A 24,292-nucleotide genomic window follows, 5' to 3' on the forward strand; every position below is an offset into this window, starting at 1 on the left:
CCCCCGTCCTCTGTAAAAAGGGCCAAAAAACATCTAGAAAACTATTTGAGAAATTGCTGACATTGTTTTGGGGCTGCTTGAGTTAGGCCTGACTTGATTGTTTTGGGGCTGCTTGCGTTAGGCCTGACTTGATTGTTTTGGGGCTGCTTGCGTTAGGCCTGACTTGATTGTTTTGGGGCTGCTTGCGTTAGGCCTGACTTGATTGTTTTGGGGCTGCTTGAGTTAGGCCTGACTTGATTGTTTTGGGGCTGCTTGCGTTAGGCCTGACTTGATTGTTTTGGGGCTGCTTGAGTTAGGCCTGACTTGATTGTTTTGGGGCTGCTTGAGTTAGGCCTGACTTGATTGTTTTGGGGCTGCTTGAGTTAGGCCTGACTTGATTGTTTTGGGGCTGCTTGAGTTAGGCCTGACTTGATTGTTTTGGGGCTGCTTGAGTTAGGCCTGACTTGATTGTTTTGGGGCTGCTTGCGTTAGGCCTGACTTGATTGTTTTGGGGCTGCTTGCGTTAGGCCTGACTTGATTGTTTTGGGGCTGCTTGAGTTAGGCCTGACTTGATTGTTTTGGGGCTGCTTGAGTTAGGCCTGACTTGATTGTTTTGGGGCTGCTTGAGTTAGGCCTGACTTGATTGTTTTGGGGCTGCTTGCGTTAGGCCTGACTTGATTGTTTTGGGGCTGCTTGCGTTAGGCCTGACTTGATTGTTTTGGGGCTGCTTGCGTTAGGCCTGACTTGATTGTTTTGGGGCTGCTTGCGTTAGGCCTGACTTGATTGTTTTGGGGCTGCTTGCGTTAGGCCTGACTTGATTGTTTTGGGGCTGCTTGCGTTAGGCCTGACTTGATTGTTTTGGGGCTGCTTGCGTTAGGCCTGACTTGGTTCACGTTGGTTGGGAAATGGTTCACGTTTCTCCTCCTGCACGTTGGCCTGACTTGGTTCACGTTGGTTGGGAAATGGTTCACGTTTCTCCTCCTGCTGCTGCCTCGTGGCTCCAATCACAGACACACTATGCACGCGCTCACAGACACACTATGCACGCGCTCACAGACACACTATGCACGCGCTCACAGACACACTATGCACGCGCTCACAGACACACTATGCACGCGCTCACAGACACACTATGCACGCGCTCACAGACACACTGCACGCGCTCACAGACAATCCCCTTCAATCGAAAGTGAAGCACGGTGTCGGTATCGGTGTGATAATCTGGGCCAGTGAGCAGGGTTCCTAGGGACTGGTGGAGAGGGGGAGGTGTCTCTCTCCTTGCTGTCTGAACAACATGCCTCAACAGGCCCAACACCTTTTAACGCTTCTTAGAGGAAACACACACAGGAAGGTCATGTGACTGGAGTCACTATAGAAACGGCAGGATTATGATCCTCAAAGGGATATACCTGCACTTGTAGGAGGAGACAGGTGTGGTATAACTTGATTTAAAATCAACTGCTTCTCACTGCTTCATTTAGTTGCACTTGTTGAAGCGTTCACATTTGCAAGTAGTGTGTGTGAGAGCTTTTAGCCTCCATAAGGAGTGTTTGATTATAGAAGGTCAAGTATTGCAGTCGTGTTGGTCGCTATATTTTTTAGAACCAAGTCATTTGTAAATACTAATTTTACACTGTGTACCAAACACCTGCTCTTTCCATGACAGACGGACCAGGTGAATCCAGGTGAAAGCTATGATCCCTTATTGATGTCACTTGTTAAATCTACTTCAATCAGTGTAGATGAAGGGGAGGAGACCGGTTAATTAAGGATTTTTAAGCCTTGAGACAATTGAGACATGGATTGTGTGTGTGCCATTGAGGGTGAAAGGGCAAGACAAAAAATGTAAGTGCCTTTCAACAGGGTATGGTAGTAGATGCCAGGCACAACGTTTTGAGTGTGCCAAGAACTGCAACGCTTCTGGGTTTTTCCACACTCAGTAGTTTGTGTATCAAGAATGGTCCACCACACAAAGGACCTCCAACCATCTTGACACAACTGTGGGAAGCACTCGAGTCAACATGGGCCAGCATCCCTGTGGAACGCTTTCGACACCTTGTATAGTCGATGCTGCGATGAATTGAGGTTGTTCTGAGGGCAAAAAGGGGTGCAACTCAATATTAGGAAGGTGTTAATGTTTTGTACACTGTGTACTCTAGTGGTTTGGTGAGGAAACAAAAACGTGATGTCCCTTGCGACATCAAGCACATCCACAAACCACATGTCTGTTACTGTGTCCGTTGAGTCCGTTCCATTTCCTTATCTTTAAATATAGTCAGTGCGACTTCAGGCCCATTTCCTTAACCTCCTTAGTCATAGAGCAGAGGAATTGGATTATGGTTGAATCAACGCAGCCCGGGGCAGTAAATGTGATTTAGTCTGGGTTAGCTCTGCTCTCTGATTGGATTAGAGACAGTCTATGTCTGCTGCTGGTCACTGTCTTCAGACACTCAGGATGGGACCCAGGAGAGAGGGGGAGAGTGTGTGTATACCGGCCAGGGATTCCCTGTTAGATGCATAAACACTTATGCAGACATGTAAACGTATGCATTCACTATGGCTGCCACAGTAATCGTAAGAATGTGTAACTGACAATTATGGACAGTAAACGTTTGTGTATATATATATTGTCATCGTCTCAATATATTCATATTTGAGAGGGGGATTTGAACTTTAACGGTTTTCCATTTTTCTGTGAAAAGGGTAAGGTTCGTATTTATTTTACGAACAGAACCACATGGTCGGGAGTGACATCTTTAAGTATGTCGTAGCTCAATTTTGAAGATTCATTAGAAGTGCCATTTTTTTTTTTACAAATAAAAAAATTACCATTATGACTCATTTGCATGAGAATTAATCGTTACCCAAAATCACGTAATCGTCACAGCCCTAGCATTCACACTCAAGTACTCAAACCCACATGACACAGGCATGCACGTACACACACACCCTCAGTGGGCAGTGAGAAGGTCTGGTCATGTGTCTGTCTGGCTGGCGTCTCCACCACCCACAGCCTGCTGCTGTAGTGTAGATGCTCTACTCTACTGATTACTGCTGTCTCTCTCTGGTTCCATCAGCTTCATCAACATACTGTGGTTGTGTCTGTCAGAAGTTAACCTGTCCTTCATGGGTAGTGGTGAAGCCCCGACTTATTAGGCATATCATCGTCTTTTGACCATCTGTTAGTAGGGTCATGAACTTTGCATGACGACGTATGACAACAGGTTGGAACGGACTCAACAGGTTGTCAGCAGGCCTTGTGGGCCAGACATAAAGAGAACTAAGGTCCTGACTCCATTTGGCCACAGCCTGGCGAGGGGCGGACGGTGAGGGTGTTTCTGTCCTGCCTCGCCGCTGTACGACTGGCCTAGCTAGTTTAGGCCCCTCTCCTCTCGGTGGAAACAGCCTGTCGTAGCTGAGCGGGGAATAGGAGGTGGTGGGTGGAGGGGAGGTGGCCTCTGTTATTTTCAGTCCATTGTGTCTACTTCCTGTGGGCCAGTGGTTATTGGAGCAGGGTGTTAGACTTGACGGCGGTGGGGAGGAAAGGAACCAGACTTGGTCGACTCGACGCTGGCTGGCTGGCAAGCAGCTTGTATGACTAGCTACCACGCTCCTGTCTTCGCTTTCCTATACCCGTCTCCACTCCGAATCGGCACCACCAGGTAAAACATTGCCCCCTGATTTCGTTGGCATACTAGTGGTAGCCATGTTTTCCTCTTGTTGCAATGCAGGTTTTTTACTTGTTGGGGAAATTAGGTTCGAACCACACGTCTGGCGGGTAACACCTACCCTCACTCAGCGCCTATGGTGCCTATTTCTTTCAAGTCAGACGTTGTAGATCGTCTGTCCGCGGCTTGTTTGTTTATCCGTTGCGTGTGGACAGTGTTTGACGCCGCCGCAAAAAAACAGTAACACGGGAGACAGGAAGTGGGCGGTGGAAGTGTGCCATCCGCCCTCACTCTTATGTAAGGTGAAGCCTCCTCCAGGGTGGCCGTTGTAGGCGACGTGTATTATTTGAAGACTAGGAGACTAAGCTGGGCAGTACCTGTGGTAATAACACCAGGTAATAACACTCTCAATAAGAGCCTTTCTGTCTGGTAGCATTGGGCTAAACAGTAGACCTTTCTCAACGGAGCTAAATCTCATTAGGTTTACTTGCATGTCCATGTCAATGGGGGTATTGAGTTTGTAACCTGCACTATACAGTATATTATCTAACCTGTGTAATCAGTCTGTGAATCCGTTCCGCTCGGTATTGCATTGAGACAACCAAATGCCACACTTGTGGAGTTGTGGCGGCCCAAAGGGGACATTGATTGGATGGATGGATGGACGGACATCCCCAGTTCCCCCTCACACTCAGGACAGGGCTCTTCTCCTAAAGGATTCCCTCCTCCCATGGGTCCAAGCCCAACGGGAGCGGGGGGGGGATCTATAGTTAGCCCTGACCAACGGATCCCCTGAACACCCCCTGCCGCGTGACAACGGACAGAGGCAAAACAGGAAGTCTTTTTGCCCTGTGTGTGTGTGTGTGTGTGTGTCGGGAACAGATGACCAGGAAGGTAAAAAAAGAGGAGAAAAATGCCAACAAAGTGGAAACTTCCAGCAGCAAGGGATGTTTTTTCCTTGTGTGTTTGTCTTTCTCTCTCGCTCTCGTGTTTTTCTTTTCTAAAAGACCCTGTTTCCTGGTAAACATTGAGAGAGAGAGAGAGGGGGGTATTTGGTTTGGCGTTTGAGAAATGGATTAGTACCTACTGTTCAGTCGGTGGTTGTGTTTGTGTGTTCAGTCACTGTGTGAGAACTGTTACTTAACCACGCTCTCTCAGCCGTGAACGATGGGAAATCAACCAACACGTTAATGTTTAAGCCCACTCACTCATAGTTAATGCTTTACCCGCCTTAGGCCTCTGCAGCCTAACCTGGACTGACTGGAGCTATACATACTGGGGGATGTGGTGGGGAGGGAGGATTTCTCCACTCTGGCAACCATCAACCCTGTCTGTCGCTGGGGGTTTCGGGTTGCAGGTGGTGGAGAAAACGGAACCAGTTGAAGAGGGAGATAAAAACGGTCCTCGTTTTCTAAAACCAGGCCATTCCCACGGGACCACTGTTACTGTTCAGTGCTATTGATCTCCCACCCTCCCTTGTTCTCTCTCGCCCTCTCCCTCTCTCATTCTCTCTCTCCCCCTCTTTCTCTGCCTTTCCTAATGATTGATTGTGGCCCGACCCCTGACTGAGAGCTCCTATTGTCTCCGCCTTAACAGTCAGTCACACAGTACTAACCTAGCCGTCACAGCAGCAGTAGTACGGCGTTGGGTGACAGTATGACAGGTGGACAGCAGCCGAGATGGGACATTGGGATAGTTGGATCTGGTGGACAGGAGAACTGCCTCTAACTGGTCCTCTTTGGATAACACCTCCCAGCTGACCAACACTCCCACAGACAGGTAAGAACTAAAGCACCTCAGTTATCTCAACTGGGAAGAAGCAGAAGATAGTGTTCCAGTAGTGCACACTTGTTGTCCCAAGACTACAGGAAAGCCTTTGAAGAAGTGTGTGTCTGTTTGGCTGGATTAGCAGGGCTGTCAAACATGGATTTGTGTTTTTTGGACTGTCAGTGAAGAGGGCGGTTGGGGGATCTGAGGTCCGACGGTGACGGGGCCTCGCTGGGTGTGAATTTCACAGCTGCACATCAAAGAGCGGGACTGTGGGACGGCGGAGGGAGGGAGGGAGGGAGGGAGGGAGGGAGGCTTGTTTTGTTCATCATGGTAGATCAATACACAGTGATCACATCCAGCCAGCCAGTGCAGCTCAGGGTCTGATGCATACAGCTACAGCACGATACTGGAAGGCTATGTAGATGGGATGCTCTCTATGCATCCTCACTTAGGATACATCCTCTCAACAGGACATGGAATTGTAAGGTGAGGATGCTTCTCTTTCCATTGTTTGTGTGTGTAGGGCTTTTTGGCAGAATACTGTACCTTAGCTGTTGGGTCACTTCATTGTTAACGTCTTATGAAAACAAGATGAGAGAAGTGGAGCTCCTTTTTTCAGTAAAATGTTTAAATAAAAATTAAATTCTGCTCTCTCGCAACATCGCAGAAAGCATCATTAGTCGGTCTTAGTCTTAGCAAAGCAAATGTTTTATGAACTCTGCGTCGGGGGGTTTGGGTCGCCATATTCTCCAGTCTGTCTCCTCCATTGTTATTGCGACCTCATGTGTATGGAGACTTATGCTGATTCCATGCCTTTTTCTGTTGCTGTTAGCAGTGCTCTGCATAAACTGTAGGCTATTTTTACAGCTGGCCTTTCCCTTACAGAGAGGAGGAGAGAGAGGATCGTCCTTATGTTACACGGCAAATGTAGGTCCCTGCCAGTGTATTTCCAGGGGGAGGAAAGTGTTTAAGGTCACAGTATATGATGACGACATTAGGTGGACTGGCCACTGTTTTTCCTTCTGATGTTGGCCCTTATTCAGAAGAGCCCGTCCAGAGTCAAATCTTGTCCCCTGGCTATTTGTACATCTCTGTTGTGTTACTGACCAGTGTAGGAAGAAATGAATAGATCACTGAGAGGAGTTGGATGTGAACTTTGTTTTGTTGTCCTATTCCCCAGCAGGATGACCTCGCTCTCTCTTGCTCGCTCGCTCTCTTGCTCTCTCTCTCTTGCTCTCTCTCTATGGTGAGGGAGTAAGAGCTAGACTCTGTTGATAAACAGCGTGAGGATGCGTGTGTACTCAGAGCAGAGGGGTCTATATATACTGCAGCGCAGGCTCAAGGAGTTAGCCTGCTAACGTGCCTAAATATTCTAAAAAAGTTTTTTTTTAAAGAAAGATGAGCTTGATATGGCTATGGTCTACTTAACTCAACAACCAAAAACACATATCTAAGTTCAGCTTCCTTTTATCAACCAGAAAATACATTTATTTCTGGTTGTTTAAGAAAGTTAGCTGGCTAACTCATTGGTCTTGCTTGGTAGTATACCCTTCTGGTGTTAGCCTACACCTGGCATGGTTGTTGTTTACAAGGTCGCTGTAATAGGTCACGGGTGCTCCTCAGCCCATTCCTCCTCCGCGTCTTTCCTTACCAGTATGACTTTATTTTTCTCTCTCCTTTTTTCCCTCTTTTTTCCCTCTCTATTTTGCTTTAACACACACAGGAATTGAGGGGGATTCTCCATGATTCATATTAGCCACGGGCTGTGTAATGAGTGGCCTCCTCAGCCCCGTGTCTCCACCTTCATCAAGCCTGCTGCTGGCTCTCATATCAGTTCAGGTGCTGGAGATAGGGACTAGGGACTGACTCTCTGTAGAGTGGTTGTGTTAGGGCTATGGGGCAATCAATCTATGGTTCTATGGTGGTTTTCCTGGAGACAGCGTTACCTAGTGACCTCAGACTGGATGTGGTAGTCCCTCCCCCCATTTGTGGTTTTCAAATACGGTTTTCTTTTCTCCTGCCTGTGATGTGGGAGAGTAGATTTTTATTGGAAACAAAATTATTTTGAACTGAAGTTTTATATCTGACCTAATGTCACGTTAATCACGATGGGTTGGCCGAATGTATTTATTTTTCCTGTTTCATTGTAATGCCTCAAATTAGCCAGTTAAACAGAGCAATTTATGCAGTGATGGAAAGAAAGTGAGAAGGTATAAAAGCAAGCACCTTAGTCAATATGCACAGAGCTGCAGTCTAGACTGCCATGCGTGACCTCTCCCTGGGTGCTTGGCAACGCCACACGCTGTGTGCCTTTTTTTAGAGGGCCACTTGTATTCTATTTGGACAAAAATCCCCTTGCCCCTCATATGTGTTCTAAATGAGCGCGTAGACTTTGTGCCCATAGAATATTCTGTTAAAGGCAAGCAAAGCTTTTGTATCAACCACTCTCTTACCCAGCCCCCTGTTTCAATCAATTATCAACAAAGTGAAATCTGTGTTTAGTTTTAAATATGAACTCTTAGTTCAGTCCCTGCTACTCCATTTCATACCAGTCAGTCGACACTAGTGGACTTGAGAGGACCACAGTCCGCCCCAGTAACTCCCCTCAGTAAGAGTTTTGGTGACGTAACAATACGAGAGTGCCTCTGACAATTTGCTATGAAATGACCCGCTGTAAACAAGCAAAACAGAGCAGTGAATTTAACAGATGTTTTTAATCATTAACATTCAGGATCATGTGTATCCAAGTCTTTACTGTGTTGTGGTGTCAACAAATTGCACATCCTGCTTTCATTGCACATCTTTATTGGTTTAGGAAATGATCAGAAATAAACAGCGCAACGAAGTGTCAATTTTCACTTTGCAACGGAGCTGATAAAGAGAGGAGGTAGAGAGGTGACGCTCTAGCAGGGGCCGTGTGTGTGTGTATGTGTGGGCTACTGGGAGTGTGAGCTAGTGACATGGGGAACAGGGAGGAGGGAGGGAGAGACGAGCGGCCGCAACCAACCAATCAGACGTGTTCTATAGTAGACTAATAGTATAGCGTGAGTCCTACACAGTTACAAACAACTCCGTTTGGAATATAAACGTAGCAGCCTACTGTTGTACTTGGTCATTGTAGCCTAACCTTCTCCTTTAATTTATAATTCCAATATCTCCTAATATCTCCTAATTTTTCCCCCACATGGAGGCTCTGACTGTACCCTATTGCCGCTTTGATGACCAACAACAAGAAGCTACGCTCACCACTCTCGTTAAAAGCAAAGAGCTGCAGCATAAGTTAGTCTCACGGTCTCTCTCTCTCGCTCTCTCTTTGTCATGGGAAACATGTTTACATTGCCAAAGCAAGTGAAATAGGTAATAAACAGTAAGAAATTAACAGTAAACATTACTCAAGTTTCAAATGTCATATTATGGGTATATACAGTGTTGTAACAATGTGCAAATAGATTGAACAAAAATATAAACATGTAAAGTGTTGATCTCCTGTTACATGACTGAAATAAAAGATCTCAGAAATGTTCCATATGCATTTCTCTCATTTTGTGCACATATTTGTTTACATCCCTGTTAGTGAGCATTTTATCCTTTTGTCAAGATAATACATCCACCTGACACCAAGCTCTGGTGGACATTCCTGCCGTCGTCATGCCAATTGCGCACTCCCTCAAAACTTGGGACATCTGTGGCGTTGTGTGACTGCACATTTTAGTGGCCTTTTATTTTCCCCAGCACAAGGTGCACCTGTGTAATGATCATGCTGCTTAATCAGATTCTTGATTTGCCACACCTGTCATGTGGATGGATTATCTTGGCAAAGGAGAAATGCTCACTAACAGGGATATAAACAAACATTTTAGAGAAATAAGCTCTTTGTGCGTATTAAACCTTTCTGGGATCTTTTATTTTAGCTCATGAAACATGGGACCAGCACTTTACATGTTGGGTTTATATTTTTGTTCAGTGTAAGAGGGGGCTGTGCTCTGTTAATGGGGAGTGTTTGGCGACCAGGCCCGGGAGGAAACTGACCACGCAGACCGTGCCGTCTCCAACCGCTTTTTATTGACCGTGCAGGAACAGGACCATAAACTGCACAGGAAGGAAGACTTCGCTGGCTCAGGATTCAGGAGATTGGTTGAAGTCTGAAGATGTGACACTGGCTGGAAAAATAATAAAATCCTGCTTCTTTGTCTGCAAGGAATGTGGCTGTCTTACTGAGAAGCAAAAGTGTTGGTCTTTTAGTTACTGGTAGTGCTGAGATGTTATTTTTTTGTGATTGTGATTAGGCCTGTGAAGGTTAATGGAATGACCGCACTCACTAACAAAAGTTTGAATAGTATAATATTTTTGTGGGTGTGTGTTGCATAGGCAACCAAATTCTTGTTTGCCGCAACACCTTGCTTGTTTCAGCAAGGAGCAACAAAGTTCTATCATGTTTAGAGGTCATGTTACTGCGGAAATGCACTAAACCTCATGAATGCCCAGCCGTCCCCTCTTCAGTCAGTTGTTCGTTACGCGATTATACAGTAATTGTGGCAGCCCGAGCATCCAGGCCCAGGAGGAAACTAACCGAGCACAGGAAGAAAGACTGTGACATTAATATTTCAATATCAAACTGATTATGGCAGAGTATGGCATTAGTCACGTAAACACCTTTATCTGCTTGTCTTAATTGGGTTAAGGTCCTAATCGAAGTAACACCTAGTTCTGAGCAATCTTTTGAATTATTAGGATATGTAAATGTATTTTTCGGCGTTCCAGCTGTCTAATTGATCTGCGTATGTGCCAGTGTAACAGTATAACTTTCGTCCGTCCCCTCGCCCCTACCCGGGCTCGAACCAGGGACCCTCTGCACACATCGTCACCCACGAAGCATCGTTACCCATCGCGCCACAAAAGCCGTGGCCCTTGCAGAGCAAGGGGATCAACTACTTCAGGTCTCAGAGCGAGTGACGTCACCGATTGAAACGCTATTAGCGCGCACCACCGCTAACTAGCTAGCCATTTCACATCGGTTACACCAGCACCGGTAGCGCAAGCCTCATATGAAGTGTGTTTGGAAACTTAAAGTATTCACACTTGGTCAATTTCAGCCAATTTTTGTCGACTCTACATGTGCCAGCACATTGGTAGCTTAATTTGTTTTGTGGTGTGAGCACTCCATTTTGAGAGGTGGCCTGAGTTCCGCTCGCTTGAATTACGAGACCCGGTTCCCTTTTTTTAGAGCTCCCCAGGTTCGTGATTCTTCCCGCACCACACACACCACAGCGCCACTGTTTACCCAACCATAACCCCTCACATTGGTGCCACAACAAAGAGAAGATGTGTGGGTTTGCAGAAGAAAAGCGTGTCTGTTTTTGGACATTGATTAACCATTGTCAAGTATGCACAGGAATTCCAAAATATGTGGAGTTTTTAGTTCAAGATTATTTGTTGGCAATATGTGATCTATAGTATAGGCTTAGAGCTTCATAAGCTGTTTATTGATTGAGGGGTTTGAATAGTGTGAGTCATAACAGGGTACAAAATCTATCTATAGTTGTCACATACAAATGTTATGTCTGAAATGCGAATAGAATATTCTTTGCAAAAATAACACGGTCACTGTAGTATGTTTTATTTTGTCGATTTTCTGCATTTATTCAAGTCCCATGAGGTAGCCTGATGTCAGATCTGTCCACAACAGGATTATTAGGGACATTTTTCTATTTGCAAAGCATGTAAATGTGTCTTACTGAAAGGGGAAGGGGATACCTAGTCAGTTGCACAACTGAATGCGTTCAACTGAAATGTCTAATGCGTCAAACTCAACCACTCTGAATCGCCCGGGGAGCAGTTGTTGTTGGGGGTTAACTGCCTTGCTCAAGAGCAGAACGGCAGATTCATACCAGTGATTTAAAAAAAAAAAAAGCAAGGTTTTTGTCTTTCAGTTGGTCTTTTAGTTACTGTTAGTGCTGAGGGTATTTTTGAAAATGTTGAGGTTCTGATAAGTTGAGTGTGTGTGTGAAACGATATCCTCGTCCTCAAAGAGGAGGACAAGAGACCGTCAATATTAGAGGAAGACTCTCCTCATGACTGCTGAAGTCAGTTATCCATCACTGTCAGTTTTCTAGTGGAATGGGAACATGTGTGTGTGTTGCTTTTCAGAGATGCTCTTGGGTAATCGTTTCACTATCTTTCCAAATATATGTGTGTTGGGGTGCATTTAAATGTTTTAACACACACACACACTCCACCCCTGCCTGTGTCTGGCCCTCCCCCTCTGATTTAGTGGTGGGTTGGTGGCTAGTGGCTGCTGCTTTCTGCTGTGTGTTGCTGGCAGTTAAGGAGGTCTGGGACCACCTGATTACACTACACAGGAAGTCAGAGGAGGGAGAGGTCACACTGCAGCCCCGCGCAACACACTGCACCTCTCCATAAGACAGGAGGAGAGCAGACAACACTCTCTCACTTTAACCAGACGCTCAAGGAGACTCTTCAAAACCCCGCACAGCACTCGTAAGGTACAGTAAAGGGAACGCTCGGTCTCCTGTGTGTTTGTTTGGACAGTGTGTCAGCCAGGGGAGGTAATATCAAATACATAGAGATTGTGTGTGTGCAAGGGGATTAAAGCTGCCAAGGGGGTTGCTGGGAGAGGCCAGGTGAGATGACTGAAACGCACCTGTGGAGTGTGTGTGTTAGACAGTGGAGCAGCATGGGCTGAAACTCTCACTCCTCTGTGGTGGAAGGCGTTTGGGGTGGAAGAACAGGGTCACAGAGTGGTCGGTGTTTTGCGGTCTCCTTTTTGGCTTGATCTCTCAACGTAACAGGAGCTTCTGTTCTGCTCCTGCTGCTTTGTATTTGACAGGGTCTGTCTCGTTGACATTGGGCGACATGTGAGAGGCTGGCGTAAGGAGGACCAGGCAGCCATACACTACTTTAACTGAACAAATAGATCCAGATGTTTGTTCTATTCAGTTGTTGGAGGGAGTACTATTAAATCCACTCATGCTTGTTGAGTTGTTAGCTTAGTATTTTATTACTGATTGAAAACCAATGGCTTTACCTGTGAACTGAAACACTTGCCACCTTTTTGTTAAACTATTTTATTTTGGCCTCCTATATCTGTTTATGACATGAACTGTACCAGCGGTTTAGATGGGTTTTGAATTCCCCTAACGACTGTGCCAAGTTGGACAGAGCCAGATGCTGACTGTGCTAGCACAGAGACCATTTTCTCTCTGTTCGGTCTCTCTCCCGTTCGCTCGCGGGAAAACTGCCATCGCTCTTCCAGCTCCCAGCCCTCATTTCCTGCCCCTGCGTGGCTCTTTCTCTTTCCCTCTTTCCTTCTCTCTCTTATTCTCTGGCTCTTTGTGTCTGTCTGCAGGGGCGGCTGGCCTGTACCTCTGTCTCTCTTCCCTCTCTCCCTGGGTTCCTGTCTGGCCAGGGAGGATTGTTAGGACACATACCGACTCCCACTGATTAGAACAGAAACAAGGGAGGCCTTTTCTCACTTCAGAGGAACCTTGAATAAACTCACATTGTGGCAGTTGGGTGGGTTGTCAATGGCCTTTCGACACACTGACAGTTACCTTCTCTAGTAGAATACTATGTGAAAACACTGTTCAATGTATCAGCACCAGTATCATCACTCTGTTGTTTTGTTTCCCCAAACCTCTAGAGGTGCCATACTCATGTCTTTACTTGTGCACAATTTGCCTTTTAAAAGCAGATCCAGGACCTGTTATGTTGTTGCTAGTGATTAAAGTGACAGTTGCTGGCAGGCAAAGCTGATCCCAGGTCACATGTTGATGGCAGTGAATAACAGGAGAAGGGACTGACCACCAGTCTCCAGGCAGCTGGACCTCAGGCCTGCCTGCAGATGGAAGTCCCCTTTCCCTCCAGCGCGGGAGGGGGATGACGCCTGGACAGACACTCAGCCAAAGGGCATACACACTGCTCGAACGTCAACTGGCCTTCGCTGACCGCCATATTATCTCTTGTGACCTATGAGGATGTAAAAATAGCTGTTTAGCAGCAAGAATCTTAGACATGCCCAGAAAACAAAGACTTATTTATGCAAGCTGCTGGGCTAAGCATAGAGAGGCTTTTGTGCCCCCAACCTCCCTCTCTCTTCAGACCTCATCACCAAGGCCGCGAGCGCCAAAACCTCTGACGCTCTCTAATACTCTACTTTAAGAACGGGCATTGTTTGGGACGGCCTTGGGGTCCTTGCTGATTGGCTTGGTGTACCACAACGGTGTACGTGATTGTATTTGTTTATACGCCCTGACGTTGGACTGCGGCGTCATTCAGAATGTGTGGTTAGTTTCAGGACATTTTTGAGTAAGCAGAGAGCTATTTCACAATTTTTTTTTAAACTAAAATGTTTATCCTTATCTGGTGGTGGGGGTTGATTCTCTCTAGTGCTTTCACGTCTACTTCTACTAATACTATTTCCAGCAGGTCTGTGTTTTTATTGGCTTCTCCCAAGTCATTACTGGAAAGCTTGACTTGTATACCTGTTGCAACACTGAGCTTTTAAAGAGGAAAGCATTATGCTGAATGCCAGAGCCAATAGTATTGCAACTGAATGCGACTCGCATCTGTCATGACACGGAACAGGAAAAGTTCCAGAATGGCTCCTCCCACTGTCTTTCCCTTTTCCCAGCACTGTTGCACAAACATAGTCCTGTGGCCTGCCTGCCTGCATGAGCAAATCTATAAGAAAAACAACAAATGCTCCACTACCCGGAATGCCCCATAGAGTCTAGGCTACATATGCTCTGAAACGCATGCTCTGATTAGATTGTTCTGTTGAAATGACCTGCGTTTGCACGGCACCATCTTTGTTTGTGGGACCTTTCAAAGAACAGTTCATGCGTTCACAGTCTGGAAAAGCAAAGCGTAATCTGAGGCAAACCAACCAACGTGTGAGAGATGACTGCAACGTATCGCTGTGTGGTTTTTAATAAGAATGGCCAATGACGTGCGTACACCGTGGACGTGTTCTGTGGGTTTTCCTCATCTTTTTCTATCCTGGTGCTCGAGCGGAACCTGACTTGAGAACAAACAGACCTGTTTGTTCAAGGTAGAGGGAGCAAGATGGAGAGCGGGAGGGAGAGAGGAACAAGTTAGTAGTTTGGTTTACAGGCAGAGCTGAGAGGAGGTTGTTGTCGAATGGGGGGTGGCAGCTGAAGAACGCTTGGTTCTCGGGTTACCGCACCTGACGCCTCAACTAGCTCCCTGCTCCTTTCTCCCTGGCTGCCTCTCTCCCACAAGACTCCACTCTATTCACCACAACACATGGCTGGAACAGAGGCTGCTACTGTTAGGCAGGGCTAGAGAGATGTAGTTGAAGTCATTAAAACTTGTTTTTTAACCACTCCACAAATTTCTTGTTAACTAACTATTTTTGCCAAGTCGGTTAGGACATCTACTTTGTGCATGACACGAGTAATTTTTCCAACAATTGTACATAGATTATTTCACTTATAATTCACTGCATCACAATTCCAGTGGGTCAGAAGTTTACATACACTAAGTTGACTGTGCCTTTAAACAGCTTGGAAAATTCCAGAAAATGATGTCATGGCTTTAGAAGCTCCTGATAGGATAAATGACATCATTTGAGTCAATTGGAGGTGTACCTGTGGATGTATTTCAAGGCCTACCTTCAAACTCAGTGCCTCTTTGCTTGTCATCATGGGAAAATCAAAAGAAATCAGCTAAGACCTCAGAATTTTTTTTGTAGACCTCCACAAGTCTGGTTCATCCTTGGGAGCAATTTCCAAACGCCTGAAGGTACCACATTCATCTGTACAAACAATAGTACGCAAGTATAAACACCATGGGGCCACGCAGCTGTCATACCGCTCAGGAAGGAGACGTGTTCGGTCTCCTAGAGATGAACGTACTTTGGTGCGAAAAGTGCAACTCAATCCCAGAACAGCAGCAAAGGACCTTATGAAGATGCTGGAGGAAACAGGTAATAAAGTATCTATATCCACAACAAAACGAGTCCTATATCGACATAACCTGAAAAGGCTGCTCAGCAAGGAAGAAGCCACTGCTCCAAAACCGCCATAAAAAAGCCAGACTATGGTTTGCAACTGCACATGGGGACAAAGATCGTACTTTTTGGAGAAATGTCCTCTGGTCTGATGAAACAAAAATAGAACTGTTTGGCCATAATGACCATTATGTTTGGAGGAAAAAGGGGAAGGCTTGCAAGCCGAAGAACACCATCCCAACCGTGAAGCACGGGGGTGGCAGCATCATGTTGTGGGGGTGCTTTGCTGCAGGAGGGACGGGTGCACTTCATAAAATAGAAAGGCATCATGATGAGGGAAATTGTGGATATATTGAAGCAACATCTCAAGACATCAGTCAGGAAGTTAAAGCTTGGTCGCAAATGGGTCTTCCAAATGGAAAATGACCCCAAGCATACTTCCAAAGTTGTGGCAAAATGGCTTAAGGACAGCAAAGTCGAGGTATTGGAGTGGCCATCACAAAGCCCTGACTTCAATCCTAGGGAAAATTTGTGGGCATTACTGAAAAAACGTGTGCAAGCAAGGAGGCCTACAAACCTACACCAGCTCTGTCAGGAGGAATGGGCCAAAATTATTGTGGAAAGCTTGTGGAAGGCTACCCGACACGTTTGACCCAAGTTAAAAAATTTTAAGTCAATGCTACCAAATACTAATTGAGTGTATGTAAACTTCTGACCAACTGGGAATGTGATGAAAGAAATAAAAGCTGAAATCAATCATTCTCTCTACTATTATTCTGACATTTCACATTCTTAAAATAAAGTGGTGATCCTAACTGACCTAAGACAGGGAATTTCTACTAGGATTAAATGTCAGGAATTGTGAAACTTGAGTTTAAATGTGTTTGCCTAAGGTGTATGTAAACTTCCGACTTCAACTGTACCTCTCTGGGTTGGGTCTCTGCCTGGTCTTTTCCCCTTGGACTACTGATTGCTCATTGTTTCTTTATGGCTTAGGTTAGGCTATGTCGTCCATATGAGAGGGGTTTGGTCGTACGTCACCTCCAAATGACCTAGTCTGGAAGAAAAGCAGTCACTGTCTGCAGACTGGCCGGCCTGAAAATATGTAACCCCATTCTTTGTTAGTGACATCAAGCCATCTTGTTATTTGTTATGGCATCATCAATACCCTGACCTCTTCTCCCCTCTCCACTCCTTTCCACTCCCTCCCTCCTCCTCCATGCTCACTCCTGCCTCCTCTCTGGTTCTGTCCTGTCTCTCTCGGGTTCTTTCCCCCTCTCCTCTGTCTCTCTCTCTGGGCTTGGGGAGAAGCTGTTTTCAGAGGAACAAACGGAGAGGCTGTTCCCAGCCGGGGATGAGTCAGTGCAGCTGGAGCTGCAGGTCACACGCCCCCGGCGCCCTCTCTCTCCCTCTTTCTCCATCCCACCTCCGCCAAGATTGCTTTTGCTGGGCCCAGCGCTAAATGCTAACACACCCAAAGCCACTGAGGGAGCTATGCTAGGCTTATACTGCTAACAACCACACCAGAGTCACTGAGGGAGCTAGGCTATTATAATGCTAAAAACATGTGCAAAGTGAGTTGTGCCAATGCTATGCTACAAATGCATAATCGCTGTTAGCCCCATGCTTTTGCTTATACCAAACATAGAAAAACAGAATAAATCTATTGCATTCCACAAGTCTGATTTTAAGCAGAGAGTTCTATGCTAATGCTAACAACAATCTGAGTAAGGGATAGTTCCAGGCTAATACTGACTCAGTCATGGGAGCAAAGGGTTCAGGACACTATCATCCAGATGTTTCCTTTCATAAATCAACAGACTTTAATACGCTACTCTTTTGTCAGTCTCTCCCTTTGAAACTCTTAAGAGAAAAGATGGTTTACAATTGTATCATTATTCAGGTCAAGACCGTAAAACAATCTGACCTCACCTCACCCCTTACTAAGCACACACAATGGCCGAAAGAAAAAAGGGGGACTGAGAGAAAGGGATATTTCGTGAGGCACCTGCTGTCTTGAGTATAGGAGAGAGACCGTAAAAACATAGCTGCTCCATCCATTTAAAGTTAACATATGCTCTTGTTTTGAACCAGAGAAAGGGAAAGAGGGAGAGAACACTGGACCAGAGGGGTAATGGTTGACTCTCCACTACGACACTTGCTTAACCCATTATCCCCTCAGACATAATAGCCTCCGAGCTAACCACAGGGCGTGAGCCTTTAGACCTCATGCAGTTTCCACCTCCCGGAGTATCGTCTAGGCAGAGCAGTATGACCTATTCTGGCCCTTGGAGCACTGGGAAGTGGGAAGGAAGGGAATTGTGACACACAATTAATCTTCTCCTTTCCCCCCTCTGATAACCAGGTGGTGAATCGCATCTCTGCATGTCTGGCAGACATATCAGTGTGGATGACGGATCACCACCTCAAGCTGAACCTCGGCAAGACGGAGCTGCTCTTCCTCCCGGGGAAGGACTGCCCGTTCCATGATCTCGCCATCACGGTTGACAACTCCATTGTGTCCTCCTCCCAGAGTGCTAAGAACCTTGGCGTGATCCTGGACAACACCCTGTCGTTCTCAACTAACATCAAGGCGGTGACCCGTTCCTGTAGGTTCATGCTCTACAACATTCGCAGAGTACGACCCTGCCTCACGCAGGAAGCGGCGCAGGTCCTAATCCAGGCACTTGTCATCTCCCGTCTGGATTACTGCAACTCGCTGTTGGCTGGGCTCCCTGCCTGTGCCATTAAACCCCTACAACTCATCCAGAACGCCGCAGCCCGTCTGGTGTTCAACTTTCCCAAGTTCTCTCACGTCACCCCGCTCCTCCGCTCTCTCCACTGGCTTCCAGTTGAAGCTCGCATCCGCTACAAGACCATGGTGCTTGCCTACGGAGCTGTGAGGGGAACGGCACCTCCGTACCTTCAGGCTCTGATCACCCAAACAAGGGCACTGCGTTCATCCACCTCTGGCCTGCTCGCCTCCCTACCTCTGAGGAAGTACAGTTCCCGCTCAGCCCAGTCAAAACTGTTCGCTGCTCTGGCACCCCAATGGTGGAACAAACTCCCTCACGACGCCAGGTCAGCGGAGTCAATCACCACCTTCCGGAGACACCTGAAACCCCACCTCTTTAAGGAATACCTAGGATAGGATAAAGTAACCCTTCTAACCCCCCCCCCCCTTAAAAGAGTTAGATGCACTATTGTAAAGTGGTTGTTCCACTGGATATCATAAGGTGAATGCACCAATTTGTAAGTCGCTCTGGATAAGAGCGTCTGCTAAATGACTTAAATGTAATGTAATGTAATGAATCCCAATCCATCTGGTAATGACTAGATGGGGAAATGAGGAAAGTGGCTTTTGATGTGGCTGATGTTGGTGAGTCGGTTAGGGTTTACCATAGCGTCAATAGTGAGTGACATCACTCCCCTGCAGAAACTGACTCTCAGCCATTACGATGCATTTAATTGATGTACTTTGAAAGGTGAGGCAATGGCAACGTTTTCAGCGGTCAATTGCCTTTGTAGAGTGCAACCTTATTTCCTTAAAACAGTAATTATCTACTTTTTACGAGACTTGTATGTCGCTCTGTATGAGTGTCTGCTAAATTACAAAAACATTTAAAAGAATGTAAACTTGGCCTTGATTTTTGTTTTCATATTGTACCAACCCACATGCTTTCACTTGTCACTAGGCAGCATAGACCTGCAGTGTTAAATATAATGGAGCAGGAGGTGAGAGGTGCTTGTTGTCAGCGAAGGTGACTGTCTGACTGTGTTGTAGCTAGGCAGAATGCTGCAGCTGACAGACACTGTAACCCTGTGTTGGTGGCAGTGCCAGCAGCACGAGGGGTGGTTGCCCCGGACTCTGCCCTGACATGTTTGTGACACACACTGAACACAAGCCAGCGTGCCTGGCTTAGTCTTTCCTCTCAAAGGTAGCAGCTGTGTGTGTTTATATATGGAGTTGGGACAGCTGGGCTCTGGTCACAAATTCCTACACAAACAGCCCCAGTAACCTCTGTAATCAGTTATGTAACCCAGTCAGTCAGTGGGTTATGATTCGTCTCGTGGTGTTACGTTGGTTCGCTACACTTATCAAGACAGATTATACCCTTCAAGTTAATTTCCTGGTTTACTGTAGTGCATATCCCATTCCAGTGCCAAGTTTGTTTTCGGTCTTCTTTGTGTGTATCTCCTGTTCTTGGCTCGTGCCTGGGTGAGTCAGTTGATTACTAGGCCCAAGCTGTGGTACTCCTTGTTTGAGCTGCTGACATCTTAACACACCCCCTGACCCATTCACCACCCCACCTGGCTCAATGTGGGAATATCTGTTCAATGTGCAGGTAGGCCCTTTATGAAGAAGCAACCAAGCTAAAGTTGGCTGTAACAGCTATATAATAGACAGCTAATTTCCTCCGTAAGACTAGCACCATGGCTAAATCCCTGACATGTCCAACCAAACACTGTCAGTTTCCACTATTAGGACCAACCCAAGAGCTTATGGTTAGCAGTGGCTATGTGGTTAGTGGCTCCTGTTGTCGTTCCAAACGGACTCGACTCCGCTGTTCCAGCCCATTGAGTCTGACGGTCCAGGAGGGCACACGCTGTGCCACATTAGCCCTCGTTGGCACACGCTGTGCCACATTAGCCCTCGTTGGCACACGCTGTGCCACATTAGCCCTCGTTGGCACACGAGCCGAGCCAGGGCCCATTTCACAGTTACAAATGAGTTCAGCGTCACCTTTCGCCTGCTCGTCAGTCGCTGGCGCTGGTATCCTAGGAACAACACCGTCCTATATGTTCAATTGACGGTTCTCTCTTTTGCTCCAAATGCTAATGTGTCAGGCATCCAAAAAGCCCAAGGCCTGCCTTGCTTAAAGTTGAACTATTTGTTTGAAACAATAAAGTCTCCACCCGCCACTGTTTTGTTAAGGAATGAACCTAAAGAAATAGAACCAGTCTCATTCATACACCGAGCTATGGATGCAAGGACCGACCAGCCATGATATCAAAATGGTAGTTTTAACCATGTTTGAGGCTTGTTTACTTAGTTAACAAACATTGGAGTAAAACAAGCTGATATGTTGGGTGCTGATGGGTTATGACAGTTGAACTAAGTTAATGGGTAGATATCATTCATTTATAAGACAAAATTATTGTAGCGCAATTAAGGATTCTAGCTTTTTAACTCTCAAACCATCAGATATGTAGAGTATATGGATGTGTTTAAGTGTGCCATTTATCTACCCTGGAGGACCATCCGTAGCCATCGGTGCTCTTAAAGGCTCTTCAGGTGCATTAGCTACCTTTTTAATTGCAATAGAATTAGCCCTCATAAGTGCAGGAAGTAGCTACTATGTAGTTAGCAATGATAAAGAATATATTGAATATTATGTTGCTGGGCCCATATTCACATAGTATCTCAAAGTAGGAACGCTGATCTAGGATCCAGGTCTGGCCTGTCTATGTAATCATATTCATTAATATCTATCTAAAATGTGAAACTGATCCTAGATCGGCAGCAGTCCTACTCCAAGGCGCTGCAGTCTCACGGTTGTTAAACACCAGCCAGCTCCTCCAGCTGTCTGGCCTCATTTCTAGCCACAGTACCGGAGCATGTCATTAATCACTGTCCTCAATGGCGGCATAATGTCCCATTCTTCTTCTTCTCTTCCCTTCCAGAACATTCTTTGATTAGGATTAGAGCCCGGTGGAACTCCCCAACCAGCTGGTGCGCTTATCCTTCTGGAATGTTCACTTTCACTATTACATAATTTGGTTGTTTATTATGAGAGGTGCCGCAGTTGGACTATGTAATAGACGTTAGTTAGTATGTTAGAACAGTCGAGGCCGGTTGCATAGAGATTAAGCCTACGCCTGGACTACTTTAAATACCTTTCAAAGAAGATTCTCCATTTTATAAACACTAAGTACAGGAGTGGTGTTGATCTGCGTCTGTGTGTGTCACTACAATAAACCAGACGCTAGGCTACATCATGCTGTATGATGGGTTGGTATTGTTTGGTTTTAATCTGGGTCTGTGTGTCACTACAATAAACCAGACGCTAGGCTACATCATGCTGTGTGATGGGTTGGTATTGTTTGGTTTTAATCTGGGTCTGTGTGTGTCACTATAATAAACCAGACGCTAGGCTACATCATGCTGTATGATGGGTTGGTATTGTTTGGTTTTAATCTGGGTCTGTGTGTCACTACAATAAACCAGACGCTAGGCTACATCATGCTGTGTGATGGGTTGGTATTGTTTGGTTTTAATCTGGGTTTGTGTGTGTCACTACAATAAACCAGACGCTAGGCTACATCATGCTGTATGATGGGTTGGTATTGTTTGGTTTTAATCTGGGTCTGTGTGTGTCACTACAATAAACCAGACGCTAGGCTACATCATGCTGTATGATGGGTTGGTATTGTTTGGTTTTAATCTGGGTTTGTGTGTGTCACTACAATAAACCAGACGCTAGGCTACATCATGCTGTATGATGGGTTGGTATTGTTTGGTTTTAATCTGGGTCTGTGTGTGTCACTACAATAAACCAGACGCTAGGCTACATCATGCTGTATGATGGGTTGGTATTGTTTGGTTTTAATCTGGGTTTGTGTGTGTCACTACAATAAACCAGACGCTAGGCTACATCATGCTGTATGATGGGTTGGTATTGTTTGGTTTTAATCTGGGTCTGTGTGTGTCACTATAATAAACCAGACGCTAGGCTGTATGATGGGTTGGTATTGTTTGGTTTTAATCTGGGTCTGTGTGTGTCACTATAATAAACCAGACGCTGGGCTACATCATGCTGTATGATGGGTTGGTATTGTTTGGTTTTAATCTGGGTCTGTGTGTGTCACTACAATAAACCAGACGCTAGGCTACATCATGCTGTATGATGGGTTGGTATTGTTGCCAACTTCCCAGAATGTCAGTGTTGGTACAGTAATCAAATCAAAAAGTTTATTGGTCGCGTACGCAGATGTAGCGGATGCAGAGAAACGTTTGTTACTAGCTCCTAACAATGCAGTAAAATGTCATAGTAAACCATTTTATTTATTTTTTACACTGGAAATCAAGAAATATCAGAACGAATCCAATTAACAGCCAAATAGCACTGACAGTAATCCAAATTCAATCTATACGTATGTACACTGCATGAATTTACACAAAATCTACTACATCATATGTACAGCAGTAGATATGTCAAGACTCCAGTATATAAATACACATGTATGGGCAGACGATTGGGTAGTTGGGAATCTCTAAAACTCTGGGCCCCTTGTGGCCCCTATCTATCAGGCAGAAGGTTGTGACTGGAGCCCTGGAGCTCCAGATATTCCAGGGGGCAGCTTAATAAAGTCAAGCCCAACAAAGGCCACTGTTCTCTGGATAGGAGGGCAATGCCGAGGGCAGGACCAAGGCCATAGCCAGGAATGTGGCGGTTGAGGGCCTCGTGCCCCACCCACTGTTACCCCCTTCCCTAATATCTGTCCCTGTCACTCTGATTCACCCACCACACCCCATAACCAATGGGGAAACCCCCAATGTGGTAAAGTGCTTCAAGTATATTGTATTAGCTTTCTCTCTCTCTCTCTCCCTCTTTCCTTTTCTCACTCTTGTCTTCCTCCTTTACCTCTCTCGTCTCTCTCTCTACTGTTCATCCATCTCCCTCTCAGACACTCCATCTCTCTCCCCTTCTCCCCCCTCTCCTCTCTGTCTTTGTCTCTGGGTCAGTGGGGCCCTGATGGCAACAGTGTGACTCCACTCGGATGGCATTCCCCCATCCAGCCCTCCCGGTCGTCCCCTCAATGGTGTCTCTGTCTGGCTGGAGGCTGGAGCGGGCACAGGGGTCTCTTCCTGCATCACACCCTATCAGAGGGCAGGGGAGGGCGCTTGGGGAGAGGGAGGGGGGGGGGACAGCTGCTGCACCAGGGGCTCCTCCTGTCTCGTCCCACCCCGTCCCACTCCACTCCCCCGGACAGTGAAGAGTCAGCACACACACTTGGTTACTACTTGGATTGTTTGGTTGGTTGTATGTAAGGACTGATTTGTGATCAGTTGAGATCTACTCTATCGTCTTGGGCCTTGTCAAGTAGACCAACCTGGATTAGCTGTGTTCTGTGATCAGTAACGACTGCTCTCAGATCAGTTTGGGGACTATTGGATTATTGACTGTTCTGTGCCTCATTGACTACAATGGAGGAGAGGACAGTAACAGGGGTTCAGCACTGCTAGAGTCCTCATTGCCTCTGCAGGATCAATAGCACAAGGTAGGTCTGTGCTGGCCTGGTTCCAGATCTGTTTGTGCTGTCTTGACATCTCTTATGGTAATTGTCACAAGGGCCGTAAGAGTTGGCAAGACCACACAAACTGATCTGGAACCAGGCTAGGTCTGTGGACAGAGTTACTGTCTAACAGTGCTGCTATTCAGCTACTGTGTGCATCAGTCACTGTCATGTGTGGTTGTTGTGAAGAGCTTTTTGGACTGTTTTCCACTGACAATAGAAAGTATGTGTCAGCGAGATGCCATTGGCTGTCTGGCTGGAGACACCGATGGCATTTCTGGTTGCGTGCAGTTTCACTGGATAGGAACCTGGCGGGGGTTTACAGGGACCAGTTTAGCTAAGGTTGAACTAGAGTAGAGGTGTGATGAATGGAATGGCCACATGGGGTGTGTGGGTCAGTGGAGAAAGAGCTTTTGAGAGTGATTCTCATTGCTCATGTTCTCACACAGCTTTCCATCCCTGACCATTTTCCTCCCACCCCTACACACTGTCTGCTAATATGGGAAAAGCACCCCTGAATCAAGTAGGCTTGCAAAACTCACTCTGTATTGAAGCTGCAGTGAAGCACCACTCAAACAAGCCTTCT

The 24,292-nt window shown here is 46.2% G+C and overlaps 2 protein-coding genes across 24 annotated transcripts in view; both read left to right on the forward strand.

Annotated features, from left to right (window-relative positions):
* The window catches only part of gab1 (GRB2-associated binding protein 1), a 65,668-nt gene that overhangs the window by 20,255 nt on the left and 21,121 nt on the right, over nt 1-24,292 (forward strand). The window contains exon 1 of one of the 23 annotated variants that reach the window (XM_071407523.1): nt 3,537-3,641. The exons of 19 other annotated variants lie outside the window; for them this stretch is intronic. The gene's annotated coding sequence lies outside the window, so the exon portion shown is untranslated. Of the gene's footprint in view, nt 1-3,536; nt 3,642-5,245; nt 5,427-5,800; nt 5,904-23,370; nt 23,692-24,292 lie in introns of those variants that run through there. 3 more of the 23 variants (XM_071407520.1, XM_071407522.1, XM_071407519.1) reach the window with 3 other exon arrangements.
* LOC139579163 (uncharacterized) lies at nt 5,927-23,318 on the forward strand. The gene is made up of 2 exons (XM_071407529.1): nt 5,927-11,920; nt 17,774-23,318. The coding sequence occupies exon 2, from the start codon at nt 17,819-17,821 to the stop codon at nt 18,557-18,559; it is 741 nt and encodes a 246-aa protein (XP_071263630.1). The 5' UTR covers nt 5,927-11,920; nt 17,774-17,818; the 3' UTR covers nt 18,560-23,318.

Source organism: Salvelinus alpinus, chromosome 6 (genome assembly GCF_045679555.1).
Source record: "Salvelinus alpinus chromosome 6, SLU_Salpinus.1, whole genome shotgun sequence".
NCBI classification, from domain to species: domain Eukaryota; kingdom Metazoa; phylum Chordata; class Actinopteri; order Salmoniformes; family Salmonidae; genus Salvelinus; species Salvelinus alpinus.

Coding starts and splice junctions, on each gene's coding strand:
- LOC139579163 (XM_071407529.1), top strand. CDS start 17,819: ATGACGGATCACCACCTCAAGCTGAACCTCGGCAAGACGGAGCTGCTC.